The sequence below is a fragment of the Cyanistes caeruleus genome, chromosome 3 (genome assembly GCF_971803275.1).
Source record: "Cyanistes caeruleus chromosome 3, bCyaCae1.hap1.1, whole genome shotgun sequence".
Lineage (NCBI taxonomy): Eukaryota > Metazoa > Chordata > Aves > Passeriformes > Paridae > Cyanistes > Cyanistes caeruleus.
In genome coordinates this window covers 85,387,627-85,411,107 of record NC_141703.1, presented here as the reverse complement: position 1 = coordinate 85,411,107, position 23,481 = coordinate 85,387,627, and the positions used below count along the sequence as shown (strand labels likewise).

The 23,481-nt window shown below is 46.4% G+C and overlaps 1 protein-coding gene across 4 annotated transcripts in view; it reads left to right on the top strand.

Annotated features, from left to right (window-relative positions):
• MYO7A (myosin VIIA) overlaps nt 1-23,481 on the top strand; it is a 99,271-nt gene continuing 75,790 nt past the window's right edge. For 2 of the 4 annotated variants that reach the window (XM_086882375.1, XM_086882373.1), the window contains exons 1-2: nt 1-109; nt 18,121-18,178. In XM_086882375.1, coding sequence (XP_086738501.1) covers nt 18,161-18,178 — 18 coding nt within the window. In that variant the 5' untranslated portion in view covers nt 1-109; nt 18,121-18,160. Of the gene's footprint in view, nt 110-14,948; nt 15,125-18,120; nt 18,179-23,481 lie in introns of all 4 variants that reach the window. The other 2 variants (XM_086882376.1, XM_086882374.1) reach the window with 2 other exon arrangements.

Here is a 23,481-nt window from a genome sequence, read left to right as displayed (position 1 = left end):
GGCTCAGCCGGGGCAGGCGCTGCCCTCGCTGGGTGCTGGAGGCAGCGCGGCTCCGCTCCGGGCGCCGCTGCCCCGTCCCCGCCGCCGTCCCTGGCCATGCCCCGCTAAGGTAAGGCGGAGCGGGGCGCAGCGGCACCCGGGGGAGCCAGGCGGGGGCTGGGGATGCTGCGGGTGGGGTTCCAGGCAGCGGGGATGCGGAGGGGCGCGGTGAGGTGCGAAGGGTGGGATGGATAGATGGATAGATGGATGGATGGATGGATAGATGGATGGATAGATGGATGGATGGGGGTGCCCCGCCGGGGCTGCGGGCAGCGAGTCGGATCAAACCTGGGCAAGAGGCTGGGCTCGATGGGAGGGGGGAGGCGACACGACCGCAGACCTGCCAGCAGTGCCCAGCAGCCCCGAGCCAGCTCGGCTCCTGCAGCATGGATTAGCCGCTCGGTAATTTCTAGCTGCTGCTTAATTTGGCTGGGGTCACCTAGCAGTGAGCTGGAGCGAAGGGTGGAGGGCATTGCCCTCCTGTGCTGTGGTGTGCAGCCCTCCACGCCTTTTCTCCCAGCCCTTTCACATTCAGGGATACCTCCGGACGTGCTTAAATGTGGGGAGAGGCTTTGGGGGATGTCCCTGCAACATGGATCCCTTGGCAGTGCCACGAGAGCCCAAGTGTCCTCCCAGTCCACTTCACCCTCTCCCTGCTTTCACGCACTTCCAAACACATATTTAGGTGGATAAAGCACAACCTGTGCTCAGGCAGGTGCTGCTCTTCACAAGTTTTCCCCGGCTGCAGCACAGCACGGATTGTGCCCAGGCTGGTTTTGGGGGGTGTCTCCTGGCTCACACCGATGCTGGTAAGCAGCACCCAGGATCTCCCAGGCTATTGAAATTATTAGGACTGTCCCTGGGAAGGGACTGAGGCTTGATATGGGATATTCCCACAAAGCAGTTTGCATTTTGCTGCCTGGTTTGGGAGTATGATGCTTTGTACATGGGCTGTGCTGGACCAGCTGAGCACAGCACCAAAATAAAATCCCAGGATTTCCTAGGATATTTACAAGTATATTATCATAAGGAAAATGGGACAGTGGAACTGACATATCTTGGTCTCTCTGGAAAGACTGGGGTGTGTGGTGGAGGACCTGTCATGTAGACAAAATGGAGGGGGAGTTTGAAAGGCAACACACCAGTGGGTCTGAGATTGCCTGGTTGCCCCTTGCTGTTAAGTCTCCCCTGCAGAAGGAGGTGGCAAAAGCTAGAAATTATTTTCTCATGGCTGTGGTGTTGGTGTGAGTGCCTCTCTCCATACTCTGGGCAAAAGGATGTCCAAGAACCAACCCTGTGGGGTTAACCTATGCCTTACATAAAGATAGAAAACACATGATAGTTGCAAGCTGACTCCTCACCCATCCTCCACTACTGGATGTTATGAGTCTTACTCTTCCCATGAGGTGAGGGACTGCAAGGTCCCAGGACTGGTAGTGTGAAGGTATGGAATGGATTTGCAGCTTTGACTGAGCTTTGCCAAAGCTTTAGTCAAAACCTTCCTCCCTGTGAGACCCTGTGAAGTCCCCTCCCTACCCTGTGCCTAAACTGTCCCAAGAAAACCAAAGAGGGACAAAAAAGAGCAAAAAAAATCCAGGACAGCACTTCTGTTCATTGATAGTGAAAATTTTTTTACCTGTGGCTTTGCAGCCTCTGAGCCCTTACAATTCCCAAATATGTGTATCTAAACTGTGTTTAACTTTGTGGTGGTGGCCTGGTGACAAACTGTCCTTCTCTCCTGACCTGTTTGAAAGAGCTGGTGTTCTGTAAAACTAAGAGGTAGGGCCAAAGTCTCCTTTTGGGCTTTTTGGGGTGAGACTGGAGTAGCTTCATGAAGCTACAGGATCTCCCAACAGACAGTGGCATTTATGAGATCTGAATCCTGGCCAGGGATGACTGTCTTTTCAAGGCAATATTATTTCTAACTCATTTCCCCTCCTCAGAGCAGCCAATTCATCTCACTAGCTGTGAAGTTTCCCTGGGCCGAGGGCTGCTGTACAGTGTTTCTGTCTTACGCTTGCTAACTTGTGACTTCGCAATCCTTGGGTTGCCATGGAAAGGATTATGCTGTGATTAATGAAGGCATTGTCAGCTAATAGTTTTTTTCAAAGCCTTTCCTGGAGCTGCAGAGAACAGCTTCCAAGCCTGGCAGAAAGGGTCTGACAGGATAGGTGGCTGCAGGCACTCAGTCCTGGACACATTTTTGGTTGTCCACATCAAGACCGTGCTGGCTCCAGTCATAGTCACATCAGCTCTGCCAGTCACTTTTGAGGGTGAGAGGAAAGCCAGGGGCGTTTATTGTGCTCTTGGAGCAGAGCCAGTGCTTTTTTCTCCCAAAGCAGAGTGGGACAAGTGTCACTGTACCAAGGGTTTGACAGGATGTGGAGACAGCGTGTAAGACAGTTTTGCGCTGTGAAACCCTCCTCTCTGCTAGGCACTGTCCAAGGAGAACTGATATGGGATGAACCTATGTGTTTGTGGCTTTCCAGTCCCCCAGTAAAGTGCTAGGTACAGCCAGAGAGCTTATCAGGACAGCACTGCCCCAGCAGTGTCCGTGTTTATTCTGTCTGTCCAACCCCAGGCAGACCCTCCCAATCCCTGCTGTGCCTGTAGCTGTGCACAGAGCCCCTGCTCTGAACTGTAGAATCACAATGGTTGGAAAAGCCCTCTAAGATCATGAAGTCCAACCCTCAAGCCAGCACTGCCAAGCCCACCACTAAACTGTGTCTCCAAGTGCCACATCTACACATCTTTTAAATACCTCTGGGGAAGATGACTCCACTACTTCCCTGGGCAGCCTGCTCCAGTGCTTGACCACCCTTTCTGCAAAGAAAGTTGTCCAATATGCAGCTCTTGTAGTTAGACACTAGTGGAGAGCAGTGTGTAGCTGTGCCCATCTGTACAAAGGGAGTGCAAAATGTGAAAATCCATTGAAAAACAGGCATTTTAATGAAAATAGAAGAGTTAGAAATCCCTAGCCATAAATCTCTGGGGACCCCTCCATTTCTTGGCATTGTTAGACAAGTCCCCCCCCGAGACCTGCCCAGCCTGAGCAGCTAGGTAGCAGCTACTACCTCAGGCCAGCTGGCAGTAAAAAACAGTGCTTGGTCCCATTGTCAGCCTCAGAGCAGTCACAGAAAATAATTGAGCTCTTCTTAGACTGCAGTCCCAGCAAATGCCATTCCCAGGCTGTTGGTTCAGCTGCTGCCATCCCCTTTCCTGCATTTAACCTGGTGTAATGGCACAGCATTTACCCGGGGTGCAGATGACCTGAACAGTTTCACATGCATGAAAGGAGTTAAAACTGACACTGTAAGGTTGGCTGTAGACTCACAGGTGCCTAGGGGGGAGGTTGGCACTGATGTTGTTGCTGCACAACTAGTCTGATCTCCACCTTTATGAGTGTGGCGGAAGGAGGACTTGCAAGAGGATGTGCCTGATGTTACATGAGTGTTGGGAGAACTGAGCCTCTGTGAACCCTGGTCTTGTCCTCTCTCCCCATCTGACACTGGCTTGTACAGTGGGAGCTGTGCTTGGAAGGGGCTTCGCCCCATCAGACAAAGCCACTCTCTTAAGCTGTTCCTAATTTTGGAAATGGGAAGATAAATCAGGGATCATGGTAGCTGTCAACATCTCCATGTAAATGCAAAGACTTTTAGGAGTATTACAGAATCATGGAATGGTTTGGGCTGAAAGGGACTTTAAAGATTAACTCATTCATAGAGCCCACCTTGCCGTGGACAGGGATACCTTCTACTAGGGCAGGTTGCTCAAAGTCCCATCCAACCTGGCCTTGATCATGAGACGTAATCTTGTGAGGCTCGCGGGTTGCAGCTGGGAAACACCTTCCACCTGAGCAGGACTCACCTGCACAAAACACCAGGGCACAGGGAAAAGGTGCTGTGGGCTGTGCAAGATTGGGACCAGGACCCACATATTGGGACCAAGCCCTTCTGTGTTTCTCCTCATATCTGCCGTTGTCCAGAGAGCACATTCCACTCCTCTGATGATTCATCTCATTTCAAGTCATCTAGAACAAAAAGTGGTTGCACTGGGGAGAATTCTGAGAAAGAAAAAATGGACAGAGGTCTGGAACACCTTCATCAGGAGGAATGATTGTTTAGACCAAGGCTCCAAGCTGAGAAAAGATGGGAAGAAGGTATCTTGTAGATCCTGGAAGATCATGTTTGCATGATGATTGCAAAAGAAAGATTTTCCTTAATTTTCCTTTAAAATACAAAAAATTAGGGAGCATCAGATAAAGCTTATAGAGACCAGGCTCAAATATAAAAAGAGTTTTCACAATCTGGCATCTTGGGTGCTCCTTATGGCAGAACCCTGTGGATTCTCAAAGGATTGGGTTAAAAAAACCATTTGAACGAGTTTCATTTTAAAAAAGCCTCTAAGAACTATAAAGCATATATATGAAAGGAAAAAGAAAACTAACCTGTTTTGGCTCTAGGGGTTCTTGAGCTGCAAATGATAAGTTTCTGGACAAATATCACAGAGAATTACCACTACATCTGCTTTTATACTGCTCCTTAGGCATCCTCTGTCAGGGAAATATAGTATCTGGGGAGCCCACAGGCTGGATCCAGTGTGGGCTATTTTATGTGGAGCTCAACTCACTAAAAAGTTGTTCATGCCCAGAGATCCTCCTTCAAAGAGTTCTTCTGAGATATCAGCCTCACTTCACTTCTTAGTTGTCTTGGAGTAGATAAAGTGTCAGCACATCATTCTAGTGCAAATGCCATGTGTCTTGTGGGTCGAGGGAAATCAGCAAAACCTGTTCTTTTTTCATTGAAAATATTTTTATTGCAGCAGGTACAAGGAGGAGCTTCATGGGATTTCTTGTAGATTCTGTATCAGATTTCCTGAAAGCCATTAAGGAATTGCCACAAAGATATTGATCATCTGGACTTCTGCTAGAAGAGCTGGGGTCTGTGTGTGGATGTGTGTGGATTCCTGTGATTTCCAGAGTTAACACATGCTTTTGTTGGGGTGAGGTTTGCTTCATAAGTCAGTTGTCCATGTGCCTTGTGTGTATTGGTGCACTGGAGTTTGAATTCATGCCAACAGGAGAGGCTGGGAGAAGAAAATGCTTTGCCTCTTGGTGGCATCAAGTTGCCAGCCAAGGCAAAGCTCCTGCTGAGCTCAGTGGTCTCAAACAGCTTTACAGTAGCAGTGGGGCTGGAAGGGAAGTGGGAGCACCCACAAACCACACCACCTCTCATCACCACAGGTAGGGTCCTCTTCCCTAGCTGAGTCTGAGGCAGACCCCCTGCACTGGGACAGAGGAGCCCAACACGTGTGTGCTGTGGTGAGGAGGAAGGAGCCCTGTGAGCCCAGCTAGAGTGCATCAGAGTGCTGCCTCCCACGTCTGAGCCTTTGGGTGTTTTCCAGCATCAGTGGAGGTTGCTGTTACGTTATGATACCCCAGCTATTTCTGTCCTGCTTCCTTTCATCCCTCAGATTTGCTGGATCAGTGCCCTCAAGGCCAGCAGATTTACTCTGGGCTGACATGAACTCCAGAAACCACACACACACACACTGGGTTTGTCTCTACAGCCCACACAAGGTTTTGGTGTGGGGAAACAAAGGAGTGGCCATTTCATCTGTCATTTCTGTGTAAGAGCCTTCATCAAGTCAAGTCTACTGAAAGTCTGCATGAGCTCTCCATGGCTGGAAAAAGACTTCTAAGATCTTTGCTAAGTGATGAAGTAAATCAGGACTGCAGTTGATTCAGGTTAATTGTACCTAATACAAATTAGGGCGGTGGGTAACAGAAAGGGAAAGCTGTTAGGGCAGCCTTACTGCTCTTAGAAAAAACCCTCCAGATCTCCCCCAATGCCCTGTTATGTCTGTTTTTCTCCCAGGGCAGACTACTCTCCAGAGCAGGAAACCAGGTCCTGTCCTCCCAGCCCTGAGCTCAGCAGTCAGGGAAGATACTAAGCAAGCAGGGCTGGAACTAAAGTCACGCTTTTCAGATGCAGCTGTGATGCTGAGCTCAGCCAGGGAAATGAGAGTTGTCTCCAGAAACCACTGATTTCTTAAGTGTAGCTAAGAGCAAATGACAACCATCAACAGCCACCCCTTTCTTTGTGTGTGGATATCTCAAAGTACTGCAAAGAAGGGCAGGAACAGAGCAGCTTGTAAATGCTGGAATAATTTAAGGACCTGATTAAAGCTAGCTTTCTCATCTAGGCTGATTTCCATAGGAAACAAGGCTTGTGTGGCCACTCTGCCTGTCCCTTTAGGTGTGTCACCTAATCACGGTAGTTTGATGGTCAAGTTCACTTCAAATTTGAGCTGTAACAAGGAAACAAAGTTCCTAGACATTTCATGAAAAGACACAGTGAGCATGGGAGAAATCTGGTGCCTTGCAGCATGATGCCAGTGCCTGTTGGACACCTGAGGTGGGGTGAGAAAGCTATTATGGATGCCCCACCTGCAGGAAAGTCTTCTTAGGAGGGTCTATGCCCTACTGACCATCTAGAAATCTTATTATTTGGAATTTTGTCGTTGTAAATGAGGGTTTTGTTGGCACTTCTCCTCACAGATGAAATTCTATCTATTTCTGGCTCTGCTGTTTGCCAGGTGGGAACTTGGCATGGAGCAAAGCCACTTTACTTCCTGGAGACTGCAGTCCTTTTGTCCATCCAGGCTGTTTCAGGATGCAATGACTTTTATGCCTATGCAACACCTAACATATAAAATTATAGAATGGTTTGGGTTGAAAAGGACCTTGTAGATTATCTCATTCCATCCCCCATACCATGGGGACAGGACACCTTCCACTAAACCAGGTTGCTCAGACCCCCATCCTTGAACACTCCCAGGGATGGGGCATCCACAGCTTCTCTGGGCAACCTGTGCCAGTGTCTCACCACCCTCACAGTATAATGGTTCCTCCTAATATCTAATCCAAACCTTCCTGTCTGTGTGCCCTTTAGTCTAACTCTGCTTTGACCTGTACAAGTGACTTTAGCTCAGCCAGATGATGCCCTTTAGAGCAGAGTATCCCGTGCCCTGAATAACACCCAGCAAGGAGAGCAGCAGATCAGCAGCAAACAGCCCCTGTGACTCAGAATCCCCAGCTGAAAAATTAATAATATAACTTTTTGCATGTGCAGCCAATGAGTCAGGGAGTGTCTGTCCCCCTCTCAGCCGGACTATTACAGGGCTGATGTCTCCCAGCACTGCCTGATTCTGCCCTGAGGGGTGTGATGGTGATTGCACAAAAGACACCCTGAAAGGGCAGAGCAGAGTCTCCACTTAATTTTACAGTCCCTGTCCAAGCAAAACAACCTCATGAGTCAGCAGGAATCTCAGCAGAATAAACAGGATTGGTATCTTATGATTTGAACCCACTTAATCCTAACAGCCCTTGCATTTGGAGGTTGACCCCAGCCTCTTGAAGGGCCACCCTGAATTTCTCTAGGACCGTGAAAAATAAGAGGATAGTGTTAGGGCAGGCAGAAGGAGGATTTCAGTAAAAATCCCAGCAAAGGGGTTACTGCTGAGACAAAAGCCCTCACAGGATTACAACAGCTTGCAGAAGTCCTGCTCCAGCCAGCATTAGTAGCACCAAAAGGAGAGTGCCAAGGCCAGATCATTAGGGACCAACAAGAGTAGAGGTGAGACAGCTGCTTATTATGCCAATTTAAGGATAGAGAAGAGTAGAGGAGCTGCCTTTATTAAAGACATTCTGTTCTGAAGTCATAGGTACAGACCTGAGTGCCCTGGTTCTACTGCACAACCTTGGGGAAAGTGACGTCCTCCCTCCATGCCTCAGTTTCCCTCTGTGTGAAAGGAGGATAGTGTTAGCCCCTTCTTCCTAAATAGGCTGGGATTCAAGAAGGAATAACACAGGATAATATCTTGCTAGAGTTGTAACTAAAACAATGACTGCAGTGACTTTTAGAGAACATTTCTATAGGAAAAAACCAGAAGTGGGTTAGTAATTAATTTACTGAGCTGAGCTAAATTCAGTAAATTACCTCTGCCATACACTATCTGGGTGGTGGAGGGTCATCTAGAGACTGCTGTAAAATGGAGCACCTTTCCTTAGATTTCTGGTTCCCAAGCCTTTGCAACAGGCTGCCCAGATAAACTGTGGATGCCCTATCCCTGTTGGATGGCTCTTTGAGCAACCTGATCTAGTGGAAATTCTCCCTGCCCATAGCAGAGGTGTTGGAACAAGATAATGTCTAAGATCCTTCACAACCCAAGTCTTTCTAGGATTCTATGACCTTTACAGAGTTGTTATAACAACAGAGTTATAACTGAGAGAGATAACAGAGTTTTTGTAAGTGTCTGAGCAATAGAGCCAAAGGGTTACACCTGCATCTAATGTCTGTGGTTCCACTGTAGGGCTGGCAGAGCATGGGTGCCTCAGAAGGTTGAAGCCTCCCAAACCTGGCCCAAAACAGGATGCACCATGGATCCTGTGGTACATCCCTCCCAAATCCAAGCATTCAGTGTAAAACACATCAGGCTGAAGTCAACCACCACGTGTGTGTGTATTGTTTGCTCTATAAACAGCAGGGATTTACCAGCCCATGAAGGGGCAGACCCATGGTGACCCCACTGGCACTTGCTGGCCCGCTCAGTCCAGGCTAGTTGTGCTTCTCTGAATCACAGATAGGCAGGTCCTGAGCTCTGGTCTTGGCACAGTGCTGTCCAGACATGCCAATTTGCTCAGGACAAGCAACGGGGCTTCCAGTACAGCACAGCCCTACTGCAAGAAGAATCTTGAGAGTATGTTCAAGTCTCAAATCACCCTCAGTTTCAAACAAAGGCTTTACTCCTAATTAGTTCCTGTCATGCGCTGGGTGCTGTGTGTAGGGGCAAGACTTGGGATTTCATGTACAGGTACAGAGGAGATGAAAACAGTTGCAAACACCATTCAGCCAACCTGCAAGTGCAGCATTTTTCCTAGATCAGCTCAGCCTGCTGTGTCTGGATTATGCTGAAATTACACCTGACCTCCTTGCAAAATGATACTTTATTTGATTAATTACTGTGGTGGTTGAAAAACGCTCAATCGCCGGTAGAGGTTGGCGCACAAAAGGAAATTGCCCTCCTCAGGAGGCTGTGCTGAGTGCTCTGTGGAGAGTCGGGATCAGATGCCACCGTGGTCCATTGTTCTGCTTGGGCTATGTGAAAGCACGGTGAGGGAGAAAAGGTCAGGTCTTTTGTTCGGCTCCTCTGCCTGCTGGACTTTTCGAGGAGATTGAATGCAGGGCAAATCTATTGAACTTCCTGCTGAAGGCTTAAAAAATTGATGCCTGTTTCCTGACCACTCTCAGATGAACAGAGGCTACTACATATCGATTCTCTGACTTTCCAGAGAGGGGAGTTTTCTGTGATTTCTTGCTTTAATGAAACATTTTGGCTTGGACTCATTCAGTTGAGGTGTCTCTTTCCATGGCACTACTACCAAAACCCTCCAAATAGAGGTTTGGGGATCAAACCCTCAGAGTCAGCTAAGTGGTCTTTTTTTCATATTCACAGCTGCTCAGGGATGGGAGAAAGGAGGTGACATAAAAATGAAACCAGTCACCTCAGGTTTCTTCTGTAGTCTGTGAGATAAATAATCCTGGTGGATGGAATGAATTGGACCTTGGAAGCACTGGCGTGTCCCCATAGTCATGGAGGTGATCTTAGAGAACCATAGAAATGTTCAGGTTGGAAAAGATCTCTAAGATCATCAGTTCCAAAGATTAACCCAGCACTGCCACATTCACCACTAAGCCACGTCCCTAAATGCTCTATCCACATGCCTTCTGATCGCTTCTAGGGATGGCAATTCCACACTACCCTGGGCAGCCTGTTCCAATGCTTGAAAACCCTTTCAATGAAAAAAAAATTCCTAATATTCAATTTAAACCTCCCCTGGCACAACTTGAGGCCATTTCCTCTTGTCCTGTTGCTTGTTACTAGGAAGAAGTGACCAACCCCACACCTGGCTGCAACTTCCTTTCAGGGAGCTGTAGGGGGAGAGAAGGTCACCCCTGAGCCTCCTTTTCTTCAGGCTAAATAGCCCCAGCTCCTTTGGCTGCTCCTTATCAGACTTGTGCTCCAGACCCTTCACCCTTCTAATCTTGGTTGACTTGATCAAACCCAGTGTCTGCATATAAACAGCTCAATCCCATTCTGGGTGTCAGATGGGACATGGAGCATGAAAAGGTTGAGAACCACAGAGACACCCAAATGATAGCACTGTCACGGGAGAGGAAATGATGGATGCTGATGTGAGGCATAAAGCCACAACTGAGAGATACACTAATGGGCTCCCATTCTAGGATTTGCATGCTTCTGTCTTACTCCATGGTCCTCAGGCTTGTGTGGATAAACACAGTGACAGGTATTTGCTCCCAGCTCTCCTGTGATGTGTGGCATGGCCAGGAGGAGGCAAGGAAATGTTCAGGCATCGCTTTGCACCATCCCTAGGTGGTGAGTGCATCACAAAGCGGGCTCTTGGCTTTGTGGAAACCTTTGCTTCTGTCTTGAGCTCTGCTTAAAATCACATCCTGAGGTCCACAGTGTTTTGGGGTTAGTTTTTCGAGTTAGCTAGTATATAACCCTTTGAGACATGGTGTCAACTCAGACTGTTGCACTCTTGCACAAAGTAACAGAATCAGTTCAGTTGGAAAAACCTGTGAGATCATCAAGTCCAACCTGTGACCAAACACCACCATGGCAATAGACAATGGCACCAAGTGCCACATCCAGTCTTTCCCTAAACACCTTTGGGGATGGTGACTCCACCACCTCCCAACCCATTCCAATGTCTAATCACCCCTTCTGTGAAGAAATTCTTCCTGATATCCAACCTGAACCTTCCCTGACACAGCTTAAGACTATGTCCTCTTGTCCTGTCACTGGTTGCCTGAGAGAAGAAGCCGACGCCCACCTGGCTACATCTGAGGTAGTCCTAGAGGATAGCTCAGAATGCACCCCCAACATAGCTAAACACACAGGGGGTGTCAGCCTCTTTGGGCAACTGTCTATATTGTCCTCACCTGAAATATGAAAGAGTTTGAGTAACTCTGTTAGGAGATTGGTAGTGACAAAGCAGAGGATCAAATGGACCGCAGAGGTCCACTCCAAGGACTGGAGCACCTCTCCTATGAAGACAGGCTGAGAGGAGACGTTTGGGTTCGTTCAGTCTGGAGAACAGAAGGTTCTTGGGAGATGTTAGAGCCCTTTCCAGTAATGAAAGGGGCTGCAAGACAGCTGGAGAGGGACTTTGGACAAGGGAATGTAGTGCTAGGACAAGGGGGAATGGCTTTAAGCTGAAGGAGACTTTATTTAGAATAGATGTAAGAGAGAAATTTCTTATGATGAGAATGGTGAGGCACTGGAACAGGCTGCCCAGAGAAGTGATCAGTGCCCCATTGCTGGAAGTATTAGAGGTCAAATTGGATGGAGCTTTTAGCAACCTGATCTAGTGGAAGGTGTCTCTGCCTGCGGCAAGGGTTTTGGAGCGGATGACCTTTAGAGATCCCTTCCAACTCAAACTATTTAATGATTCTAAAAAAGCTCTGAGACCTTGCATCTGGAGAGCAGTCTCCATCTTCCTTTCACTGACCAGTGCAGTGCTTTGCAAAAGCAAACAGTATGGCACAGCCTGGAGCTGTCATCACAGGCTGTGATTAGTGCTGCAGCTCTTGGTGGAGGAAGGCACAGAGGATCACATTCCTTTCCTTTGCTGCCTTTTCAAACCCTTCACAGTCTCAGCAGAGATCACCACCTCAGCTTTTCATGGTGCCACATCTCACGGCTTGTGGAAATCAGCAGTTTCAAACAAAGTCATTTTATCTCAATCATCTGATACTGCTGGGGATCTGGTTGTTGAGATTTTTTAGCTCAGTCAAAAGAAACAACATTGTTTGCATTTTTAACTGGTCCACAGTCAGCCTGACCAATGAGGAGAGCTCAGCACAGGGTTTATAAGTGCTTGGTTTTCAGATAGAAGCGATATTTTTCATATTGTTCATATCTACCCAAGGTCTCTTGAAAATCATACCCTATTTTTAGGTACTGAAATCTTTGGCTGGAAACTCTACCTTCTGCACAGCCCCTGACACTCATTTGTCGCTCATGTTGTGTAGATGACACCCTGTTTATTGGTGGTTTCAGTTACGAGCATCATTTCCCCGGGTTTCAGTTGCACTTGCAGAATGACAGACTGCAGTCTGCATTAGCACTGCACTTTCTTCCTGGAGCTACTTTTGTGGGAAAGAAAAAACAAACCCTGACGTACAGAACTGCAAAGTATCTGTGTATGTAATGCAGCAATGCTCCTCCTGTGCTGGGCTGCTTTATTACAGAAAGCCACCTTGGTAGCTGTGTTCTTTTCATCCTGTAGTTAATTGGCTACTTGATTAGCAGGTTCTCTGTGTTCTTTTGTGTGGAAAAGGTTGTTATTACTCCAGGGAGCTGTGATTTTATGGGTTTGGAGATTCCAGATCTTTAGGATGACCATAGCATCACATTTTTGTGAAACACAAAAAAACCAACCAAACAAAACCCCACCACAATAACAAACTACCAGGTCTTCCCTGCAAACAGCATCCACCCACGAGAAGGAGAAGCCTGACAGGAGTACCCTCAAATCTAATTAGCACCTAATCCTGCGCCTTTCATCACTGTAAGGCTGACTGTTGAAGAAAGAGCAAGAGAAAAAGCTGCACATTTCCTGAAAGAGCCCTGTCAGGCTGTTATTTAGTTGCACAGTTTTGCACACCAAGGAGCCCTTCTGAGGATCCAGGGCTTCCCAATGGCTCTTTACCTACCCTGCTATTAGGTTTACCTTTACATGTCAGCTTGCAGCTCTGCTTGAAGTTGTCTTTTTACCTCACTTGTCTGGAAAGCTGGATCTGCAGCTGACAGGGAGGTAATTCTTTATGCCAAAATACACCTCTTGTTCAAGTAGATATTCCTCTCCTGAGACCAGCATTCACTGGATATCTGGTAATCACTCAAGTTCTCATCCAAAAGCTGTAGGAAAGGCTTTTCTTGACCTTCAGTGAATTTGGGTCAGAGCTTTTCCAGGAAGACAGGCTCTGTGCTGATGATGGTGCAGGCAAAGCCCGCAGGCAGGCTGTGTCATGGATGCACCGCTCACATGAGCAATGGTAACTCCAATGTTTTCTGCAGCTTATGGCTATTGTGACCTGCCTTGCTGAGGTGAGAGCTTCCTCGCATTCCTCACGTCATTTGTCAGCATGACCTCAAGCTGATCCGTCTGTGTGGAGGCGGCAATTAAGGCATAAATAAGGGAACTTTCTCAGCACCGCTGGCAGGCAACATATGGCCAGGTGGTGCTTGCCATGTCCCCACATCCCCGCCACGAGAGACTTGTACTGTTTGCTTACTTGCAAAAGCTCAGGGTATGCTGTCCTGTGTGTAAAACAAACAGTGAACACTCTGGGTGAATTCCCATTGCTATTTATTGCACTCCAGGCAATACCATTGTTTCCTGTGGGAATGTGTCTTTTCTCCACATTAAAGGAGATAATGGGTAACAAAACCAGAAGGCTGGACTTTTCTGGAGGAGCTAGAAATGACCATTTCTTCTTGCAAGGATGAAGATATTTGCACCAGGGGAAGGGAAGGTGTAAGTGAATGGCTACTACTGTAACACTTCAACCCAAAGCTCAGATGGGAGAAATGTGGGAAATCATAGAGTCATGGAATGGGTTGGGTTGAAAAGGACCTTAAAGATCATACACATTCAACCCTTTTGCCATGGGAAGGGACAACTTCCACTAGACCAGGCAAAATCCTCCATGTGGGCCCATCTATCATCTATGTGCTCAGCTGTAGTTGGTCAGTTGTGACTGCCTCAAGTGAGAAGCTGAAGGCAAATACAGAGGATGAGAAGATACTTAAGTATTTTTTAACATGAAGAATTGTTTGAGCTGGAGCACATTACCTAGAGAAGCAGTAGATTGTCTCTGTTGAGAGCTTCTTTGTTGATCAAGCTCACAGGAAAGATTCCTGTTAAGAAGATGGGTGGCTGCCATATTAAGACTGATACCTTCAGACCTGAAAGCCCTTCTTCCCATTCAGGGCTCTAGGAAGAGTGCAGAAATACAAACTGTTGTGCCAGCTTCCAGATGGACAAAGACTAGGAGGAACAGTGTGTAGTGACATTTGCCTTCCTCCTTTCTGCTCGCTGTCACCCACAGCCAGTGGTCAGAGATTCCCAAAGACTGGCGGGGTTTGTCAGCTTAACTGCATTCAAGAGCCATTGTTTTCCTTCCTGACTGTAATCCTGGTTTTGCTAAGGACAAAGGTGCTTGTCTCTGAGTGTGTAGGTCTGACCTTTTTATTCACCATTTCTCAGATGAACAGTAAAATACACTGGAAAATCCTTAATCCTTCTCAGATCCCTTGCAGGAGGGCAGGAGGTGAAAGCGGTAGTGTGCAGAGAGCACTGCCGTGTTAAATCTCTTTGCTCAGCTAAGGTGACACATGTTTCTGCCAGGCAAGTGAAGTGGACACAAGCTGAATGAAATTTTTTACCGTTTGGAGTGCACAAGGTATTCTCCAAAAGACGGGCTCTACACCAAGATGGGTATGGTTGGGGATAGACATTGAATTTGAAGGCACACACCCCATAAATTACTTTTTTTTTTTTTTTTTTTCATTTGCATTCAGGAAAATCATTTAGGGTGCAGGAGAAAGGAATAGATTTGACATTTAGAGTGAAATACCTGAATTTCTTCTGACCAATGCTTAATGAGCATGTGCTCTGGAGGATTAGCACTGCAGAGTGATCCCCCAGGAAGTATGGCCAGTCATGTGGTTGGACTCCGGTCCTGAAGTGCCAACAAGGGGCACAGAAGTGCCAGTTAAAGAGATTAGAGTAGCAACCCCCTTCTTTGCAATTGCAGGATAATGGCTTTGTCCAGGTTCCTCAGACTTTCTTCCTCCAGAGTCGAACTCCATCCGGTTCCTTTTGTATGAGGATCTCTTCAGAACCAGGAAAGCCATGGTGGAGATCACGGTGGTGCAGACCTCATACTGAAGTACTCCTTGCCTTCTGTTGACCACAGCTTGCAAGCAAATGGCATGTATAGCTCTGTGTCACACATCACTCTGCATCCAGATGTAGTTTGAGCCCCTTCCGCCTCACCCCACTGCCTCCCCCAGGTGCTGAGTTCAGATGATGCTCAACCAGTGATGGCCAAAGAGCTGCAAAATGAACCGTATTTACCAAAAATACACTTTCCAGAGGGTTGTCTCTGCCCTTGTGTTACATATGAGTGATTTGGGAGAGGTGCTGGCTATGTTTTGCTTAGCCCAGCTCATTTCCCAGACCATCTGTAGAGCTCCTCACAGGATTGGGATTGAAGTGCCCTGCACTCACCTGCCAGCAAGGGTCAGAGGGTCCAGATGGCTGTTTTGTTCCACCAGGGCCCTCATGAATTAGTAGGCAGCTGATCTCTCTGGTGCTCAGACAAGCCCAATCCTTCTTACTGATCCCTGTGGGAAGAGCAGGCACGGGGGTCTGCTGCCTCCCCTTTGGGGTGTTCCCTGCTGAGCAAGCCGTGGGGAAAGCTGTTGTTTGAGCTCTCTGTTGTGTACGACCTCTCTTGCCAAGACATCACGAAGGGACTGACGGCACGCTGAACAAAATGAAGCGTGGTGGCTTGGACTGATGCTAAACCTTCAGAAAATTAAAATGAAAATAACCCACAAAAGATTCTGGGCACCAAAGTCCTGTTTAAAACCAGTCTGGATTTGGTACATAAATATTCTTCCAAACCTGGCACAAGTTTTGGAAGAGTATTCAGCATCACCACAAGCCAGGCTGAGCAGGATGCCCACACACCAGGTAGTTCTATTGCTGGGAACCCAGATAGCCATGGGAAAGTGCTTTGTTTCGGCAGCCGCAGGACAAAAACTGAAGGAGCAGTTCTGAGACATGGACTTGTGCCTTTAGCCCAGCCTGTTGGAATAGATTTCCCATGCATGGTTTTTGCAGTGTGGACACCCAGTGGGGCCAGCTCACTCAGGTCACTTGGCTACTTAGCATAAAAATTATGCCTGGGATACTTAGGAGCTCCCTTATTGGGCGAGGTCTCTGTTTGTCAGAGTGGAAAAGGGAGGAAAGGAATTACTGGATGACTTGTCCACAGCAGATGTCCTTCAGCCAGGGAACTCTTATCCAACTATCCACCCTAGTGTCCAACACTGTCCCCATGATCATCACACACAGACCTCTGAAGAACCTCCCCCAGTGCCTGCTCTGAGCCAGGCTAAGATTTCATTTACTGTTCCCAGTGGAACACTCTTCAGCATCCCTAGGCAGTCTGCCCCAGGGCTTGCTACTTGGCAGGGTTAGAAAGTTATTTTCAATCTGTGTGAATTAAAGAGAAGAGTAATAATTTAATGTACTACAGAGAAGGTTCAATCTTAGAATTAGGAAAAGTGCCTGACAGCCTTTCAGATCCTGAGTGTGCACGTGATTTTCCACCACGCATCTACCTTCTAGGAAAAGCAAAATTAATTCATTAAATATGGCCTGTGGCCAAAGTTTGCCTAGTGAGCATTTCCTAATGAACGGTGATGCCCTGGCTACTCTTGGGACACCAGTTCCTTTCCTAGGCAATGCAGGGGGTTTGTGAATCGTGTAGATGGTTTTAGCAGATGGATGTTTTCATTAAGATGGTTGAAGGCACTTGGATGGCAGAAGCCTACAGATTTCAGTGGGGTAGTTTCCTACTTCATATATGCGGTCTGTGAAAATGTAGAGGAGGTGCAGGCGGCCTGGTGAGGTAAAGGGATTCTGTTGAGCCTTTACAGTCTCTGGAGAGAGATAAATCCTTTCTAGCTAGGATGGGAGCCCCTTTGTTTCCCACTGCACCTGAGAGGCTACAGAAATTTCAGCCAGCAGGATCAGTACCAAATCCTACCTTGCTGAATGTGATGCAAGCAGTTGCTGCTGGTGGGGAAGAGACATCACTTTCCTGGCCATGAGGAAAGTGTGTGGGAACACTGGCATGGGATATTATTGTACCTTTTTTGTGAGACTGAGTCTGTCTCTTTGGGACATCCCACCTGGAGAGGATTGTGGGGAGGGTAGAAAGACTTCTCTTGCCCATCCCTCTGAGAAATGTTTGCTTTTTAGTGGGGGGAGCACAAAAATGAAAATGATGGCTAAAACTTGAAACACAATATTTAGGTTTTTATGATGAGTCCAGATTATTTTGCCACTGTGAAAGGAAATATCTTGTGTCCTGCAAGATTATCCTTCATCAGTTTTCAATGTCCAGTGTCCTGTGGGAATCATGGGTCTGAGATTGAGTGCCTTTTCCCCTGCTTTTTAAGGCTTGAGTACTTTTACTATGCTGGAAAATGTTCCACACCATAAATACAGCTACTATTGATTGCCACGTAGCAAGGATGACTCTGAGATTAAAAGCTGCAGAAATTCAATTCTTTGAAAGCACTTTTCATTCATACAAACACAGCATATTTAATTTTGGGAGCCATGAAATGGCAGCAGAGCAGCAAGCACATGGGACTTTCCCATGCAAATCCCACGAAGATACAACTTGCACGAAAGCTGGAGCAGAGAGTGGAACTACGCCATCCAGGTCTTAGTTTCAGGATGTGTTAGGGGACTTGATATTCTCTTTCCTCTCTTGAAAGCAATTTGGGTAAAAAGATGAAAATCCATCCAGCCTCGTGATGCATTAAGGACAATACTCCCCATCTCCATCTGCTTTAGTTCATGCCAGAGGATCCAAAGACACATGTAATAAATCAGTATCAGTGTGTTTGCTGGGCTAATACTTGGATAACTTTCTAGGACTCAGTTTACAAAATATTACTTGCATAAGTGACCTCCAGTCCCAGTCTCCAGCATTAATCTGGATGTATTTAGAGGATTGTCTCTCACTGTCTGGAATTAATATTACGAAAGCATTGGGAGTTTCAGTGGTACTAGCTCTCTTCCACACCTGGGGCAGTGGAAATGCTGTAGGGTTGGGACAGTCGCCGAGCTGGGTCTCTTGAGTCAGAGGGAGAGTCATTAATTGCTGACTTATTTTGATTTAGGTCCATTCCTGGTGATTGCTGATGTGTTTATACAAGAACCATGGTCATTCTACGACAGGTAAGTGAATCATTCCTGTCCTCAGCTTCTCTAGTTTTACTCCTCTACCACAGGCACTAATAAAAATATTTTTTTGGAGGGGAAGGGTCAAGTCAGGTTATTTTTGTCCTGTCTTATTTCCCTAAAAGGAGTGTTACAAGATGCAGAGATACTCATTAGCCTTAATCCTTGATTGGCTTAGAGGAAATCATTGCTCTATGTGTGTAGTCCAGATTAACCTCACACCATGTTCCACTTCTATTTTCTCATCTGGGATGGCCCAAAAGCTGCACATGAATCCTGGACATGCAGAAGAGTAAAACAACTTACTGCCTGACTTAAAATAGGATCTGGTCAAAAATTGATTTTCAATTTCCAGCAACAATTCTGCTTAGGTTGTGTAAAAATAGAATCTTTTTTCACATTTAAGAGAAGTTGAGGGATGGAGCACCTCTGATATGAAGACAGCCTGAGAAAGCTGGGATTGAGAAGAAGAAGAAGGCTCCAGAGAGACCTTATATCACCTTGCAGTACCTAAAGGGAGCTTGTAAAAAAGGAGAGCAACTTTTACGTTGGCCTGTAGTGATGGGACCAGGGAAGTGCTTTTAAAGTTAGAGAGGACAGGTTTAGATGGGATATTAGGAAGAAATCCTTTCCTGTGAGAGTGGAAAGGTACTGGCACAGGTTTCCCAGAGAAGCTGCCCCATCCCTGGAATTGTTCAAAGGAAGGTTGGACAAGGCTTTGAGCAATCTGGTCTAGTGGAAGGTGTCCCTGCCCACAGCAGGGGGTTTGGAACAAGAAGATCCTTAAAGTCCCTTCAGATCCATTCTAAGATTCTATCAGTTGAAGAATTGAGTTGTATAGCAGGTCTCACGTAGATTCTGCAATAATTTAAGGCTTCATATTTAGTGTTTACCCTTTGTCTAGGTGTAACATGTCTCATTCTCAGCTTATCATTGCCATGTCTCACCTGGGGACGACTGCCAGTCGCACCAGGGGACTGCAGAGACTCAAGTGTATTTGTCAACACAGTCAAGCATTGATGCAATGGAGCACATCTACCCAACAATTCTGATTGAATTCTGTGTCTTGCTTGGTAAATCTGCTTTTGTCCAGCAGAAAGCATGGGAGCTTTGAAGGCACTCACATAGTTTCAATTTACAGCAGTAACACAAACAGCTGAGCATAGCTTTGAGTGGAAGGAATGCCAGAGTTCTTGTGGAGCAACTGAGATGCTTTTTATAGCGTTTCCCCAACCTGCCGGAACCTGACCCCAACAAAAAGAGGCTGCATTTTGGTGGGGGTGTGTGGAAGCTCAGTCCTCCTTCCAAAGGCTCCAAGATATCGACCCTGTGCACAAATTGCCTGATGTAGTTTGTGATGCTGAGGAAAATGGGCGTGGAAATTAAAACGAAGTAGGCTAAAAGAATAGCAGTTGAGAAATACCTTGTAAAAACTCTGTCTAGGATGGTATCACTCCAGGCTGCCTGTTATGTCTCTCTCTGGGTGTTACCCCTCTGTGGTTCAGCTACTGGATTATAGTCTTCTGTACCAGTCTGAATTCACCTTTGCAGAGCCTTAATCAAATTGAGAACCTTCCTAGTTATCTAAAAACAGAGTGTCCTATCTAGGCAAGGCTGCAGCGTGTTCCTGAATAATTCTGGGCACTCTCCCTGTGGGTTCAGATGCCAAGCAGTTGCTCACAAATATCAGATAAATGGGTTTGTGTTGAATTTGTTGCTTACTGCAAACATCTCTGCAGCATGGATAAGATGAGCAAATTATGAATAATAATGAATAATTCATTAACAATGAATTAAGGTTACCCAGATGTTAGCAGGGATCTTCCCTCTCTGAAGTCACTTTATACCAGTTTGTCCCGTCTAAAGGCCCTTTCTGAGTCACATAAGAAACACTTTGCTCTCTGTTGCCCTGAAGACTGCTGTTCATGTGATGCTTAATTGCATATAGTAGATATAGCAGCAATATTCCTATTTTGCCTCCTTCAGTTTTGGTGTAAGATTTTGGAAATGCATCTATGTTGTTCATGACCTGTATTACTTTCCAAGGAGCTTTCTCTCTGTCTTTTTTTTTTTTTTTTTTGCTCATTCTTGAATGTGCACAGCATGCTTACAGTCCTGCCATCCTACCCCTTTTTCCCTGAAAACTTTATCCAGCAAGGTCAAACAAAACCCCAAATCATGACCTGGGATAGATAAGCACAGAACATTTGGCCCTTACTGCTTGGTTTCCACCCAGCTATTAATCCAGGAATTTTGAAGATGAGTCTGTGACATTGCTTTCCTTCCCTTCTCCCATCAGAGCAATTCATACCAGGGTCTCCCCTGGGGAGAACTGAGCACTGAGGTCAGCACACAGCTCCAACGAGGAGGAGAAAGCACACAGAGCTTTCTGCCTGCCCTGTGTCTTCCACCCAGTGGCCCAAAAGAAAAGCCAATATTGTTCCCCAGCAGGGGCCTGCAGGGAGCCAAACTTATCAGCTTTAGTTGCTAGCAAATTACTAGTGGCAAGTAATGCACAAAGAAAGGGAATGCACAAAGAAAGGGAAGATGGAAAACGAGGGCTTCCTGAATTCCTGCCTTGGCAGCCTGACAAGTTTGTTTGGCTCCACAGCACAGCAGCAGCTCGTTCATGCACGTTCTGTCTGCTGCTTAAAGTAGAGACATTTTTGGAGCTGGAGTGGAGACAGGGAGGGTGTGGTGGTTCTCCCCACAGCCTGGCCAGGCAGAGGGCTTTCCTGGTGGAAAATGGCTACAGATTGCTGCTTGCTGCATGGCTCTTTTTGTCAGATCCACCTTCTCGCTCTTGTAGTCAACCCTCAGATAACCCAGTCTTAAATCCAGAGTGCTGGAAATTTTCTGTTGCTGGGCCAGCCCAATTGAAATCAAACCCACTTATCTGCTGGGGAATCATGCTGCAAAATCTAAGTATTTCGTGGAGGACCGAGTTCAGCATCAGGAGTTAGACTAGATGATCCTTATGCATCCCTTCCAACCCAGGATATTCTGTGATCCTGCAAATCTCATCCATTAAGCTAGACTTTTCAGATTATTGTATCTGTGTTACCGTAGTCGCCTGACTATGTCCAGACCACATGAAGAGCATCGCTGCTGCTGCAGGCTCTTCCCATTCTCAGTGTCCCCCTAATCTGTTCCTGCAGTTATAGAGAGAAAAGTGGAAATAAGAGCTAAAAAAACCAGTGGAGACCTAAACCAAGCAGATAAAGGAAAACAAAGTTCAGCCAGATATTAAGGTCCTGAGGGGTCAAGCACAGTGGATGCCTCACACTATAAAGTTCTTTTTAGTTCATCAGCAAAAAAAGGAAGTTGTTCCAACAATTTTGAAACTTTGCAGGAGCCAAGGCTTGGTCAGAGACTTCAGCTCTGCTCTCCTGGCTTGGCAGACCTGCTGGCAAGGTGACTCTTGGGGGCAATGCCAAAATCTCAGTTTTCTTGCTCCTATCTACTCTGCAATTCCTGTGACACCTCTGGCATTTCTTTGAATGTAAAGTCTGCAGCTTCAGCTTTAAACCCCACAAGGCCTACATGAACAAGATGATCCTTGATATCTTCGTGTTTCTGGTTTTTGAGGATATTTGTGGCTTCCTGCTCTCATGTCAGGAATGGCCTTTAGATAAAATTGTCCTTTCTCCTTCTTGCCATTTCTTAGTGTTTGTATACAGAGCTATAGTTTACCTCCATACCCTTGGAATTGACCAAAATCCTACAAAACCTTCTTCCTCCCACCTTTTAAAACAAGCTGTGCAGTCCTGCTGTGATGGCAGCAGCCCTTTCTCCACTATTCCAGCTTAATTTCTTCTTGTTAAGACCAGAATTGCACATAGCAATTCAGGTGAAGAGGATTTGTGCAGTTTGTAAATGAGCAGAAATAAATGTTGTGACTGCCAGTGTTTGCAGAGTCTCTGTTTGATGCTCCAGGAGATATTTTTTCTGTGCTGTGGGTAAGAATAGCAGACACCAGGTTTTGAAATCCTTCACAGACATCTTTCACTTGGGCTCTGTGAGCAACAGCTTTACCTGGAGCTGACATAAACTGTTTTGAGCACACATTCAGCTTTGCCCAGTGATTCATTGTGCTGTATATTTTGCTAGCAAGGAGGAAGAGGCAGGGGGGAAAAACAAGAGTATTGTAGGTCTGCTTGGGGCTCATCTGTAATCATGTTATTATAAAAAGCAAAGTGTAACTCTGCTGTTTGGATTCTCTTTCTCATAAACACTGAATAATTTAAGCCATCTCCCATTTATGCCTTGTATCTGTCTGATCTATGACTCTGAGGCTTCCCTGGATAGCTGTAACGCAGCAGTGAAAAGTCCAGCACAAGCCAACCAAAGGGCACATTTGCATATAGATTGAAACATGAATCGTTGGGAGCCATTCATTAGTTGCAGTGCTCAAGACATTTGGCATTTTAACAGCTCTTTGCATCAAATCCTTTCCATCACATTTATGGGACAATTAAAGTGCTGGGGTTGCTGCGTGCAGAAAATGAAGCTGCAGGCGAGGGAGATGTTCTTGCAGGGCTATGGCTGTGGAATATAAATTGTGTGATGTCAAATAAAGGTAGAGCAAGCAATCTCAGCCCTGGTGTGAAGATACCTTCTGAGAGAGCCTGTCTGAAATGTACTCATTCCTGCTTCTTGATACCTCAGGCTAACCCCCAGGATCCATCTTCCCTGAAATGTATGCACTGAAACCTTCATCTATTTGAATTCAAGACACAGAAGGCTTGGAGTGAGGGTTGCTGTATGTGTAGCTGAGTTTAGTATTGCTTTTTTAAGAGGCAGTAACAAAATACCCAGCCAACAGGACATTCATTTGAGGGTATAGGAAACTTCAAAGGATTCAATAACAAATTTTACCTCAATTTCGGGGTCACATGTTTCACCAGGGAGAGCTCTTGCAGAACAGCTTATATATCATCTTGTCTTGCTTGATGGTAGCTTCTCCATGAATGTTAGAGCCCTTAAAGATGCATTTAACTTGCTGAAACCTGTCATCTGGAGCAAGAAGAGAAGAATTCAGCTCCTCAAACTGTCTCTTAAACCCTCCAACTCATCATAGCCTCAAGTTGTGCCAGGGAGTTGAGATTGGATATTAGGAAAAATACCCTCACCATAAGGATGGTCAGGTATTGGAACAGGCTACACACAGGGCAGTGTTGGAGTCATCATCCCTGGAGGGATTTAAAAGATGTGGCACCTGGGGACGTGATTTAGAGTGTTAGGTTAATGGTTGGAGATGATGATCTTAAGGGTCCTGTCTAACATAAATGCAGCTTAGG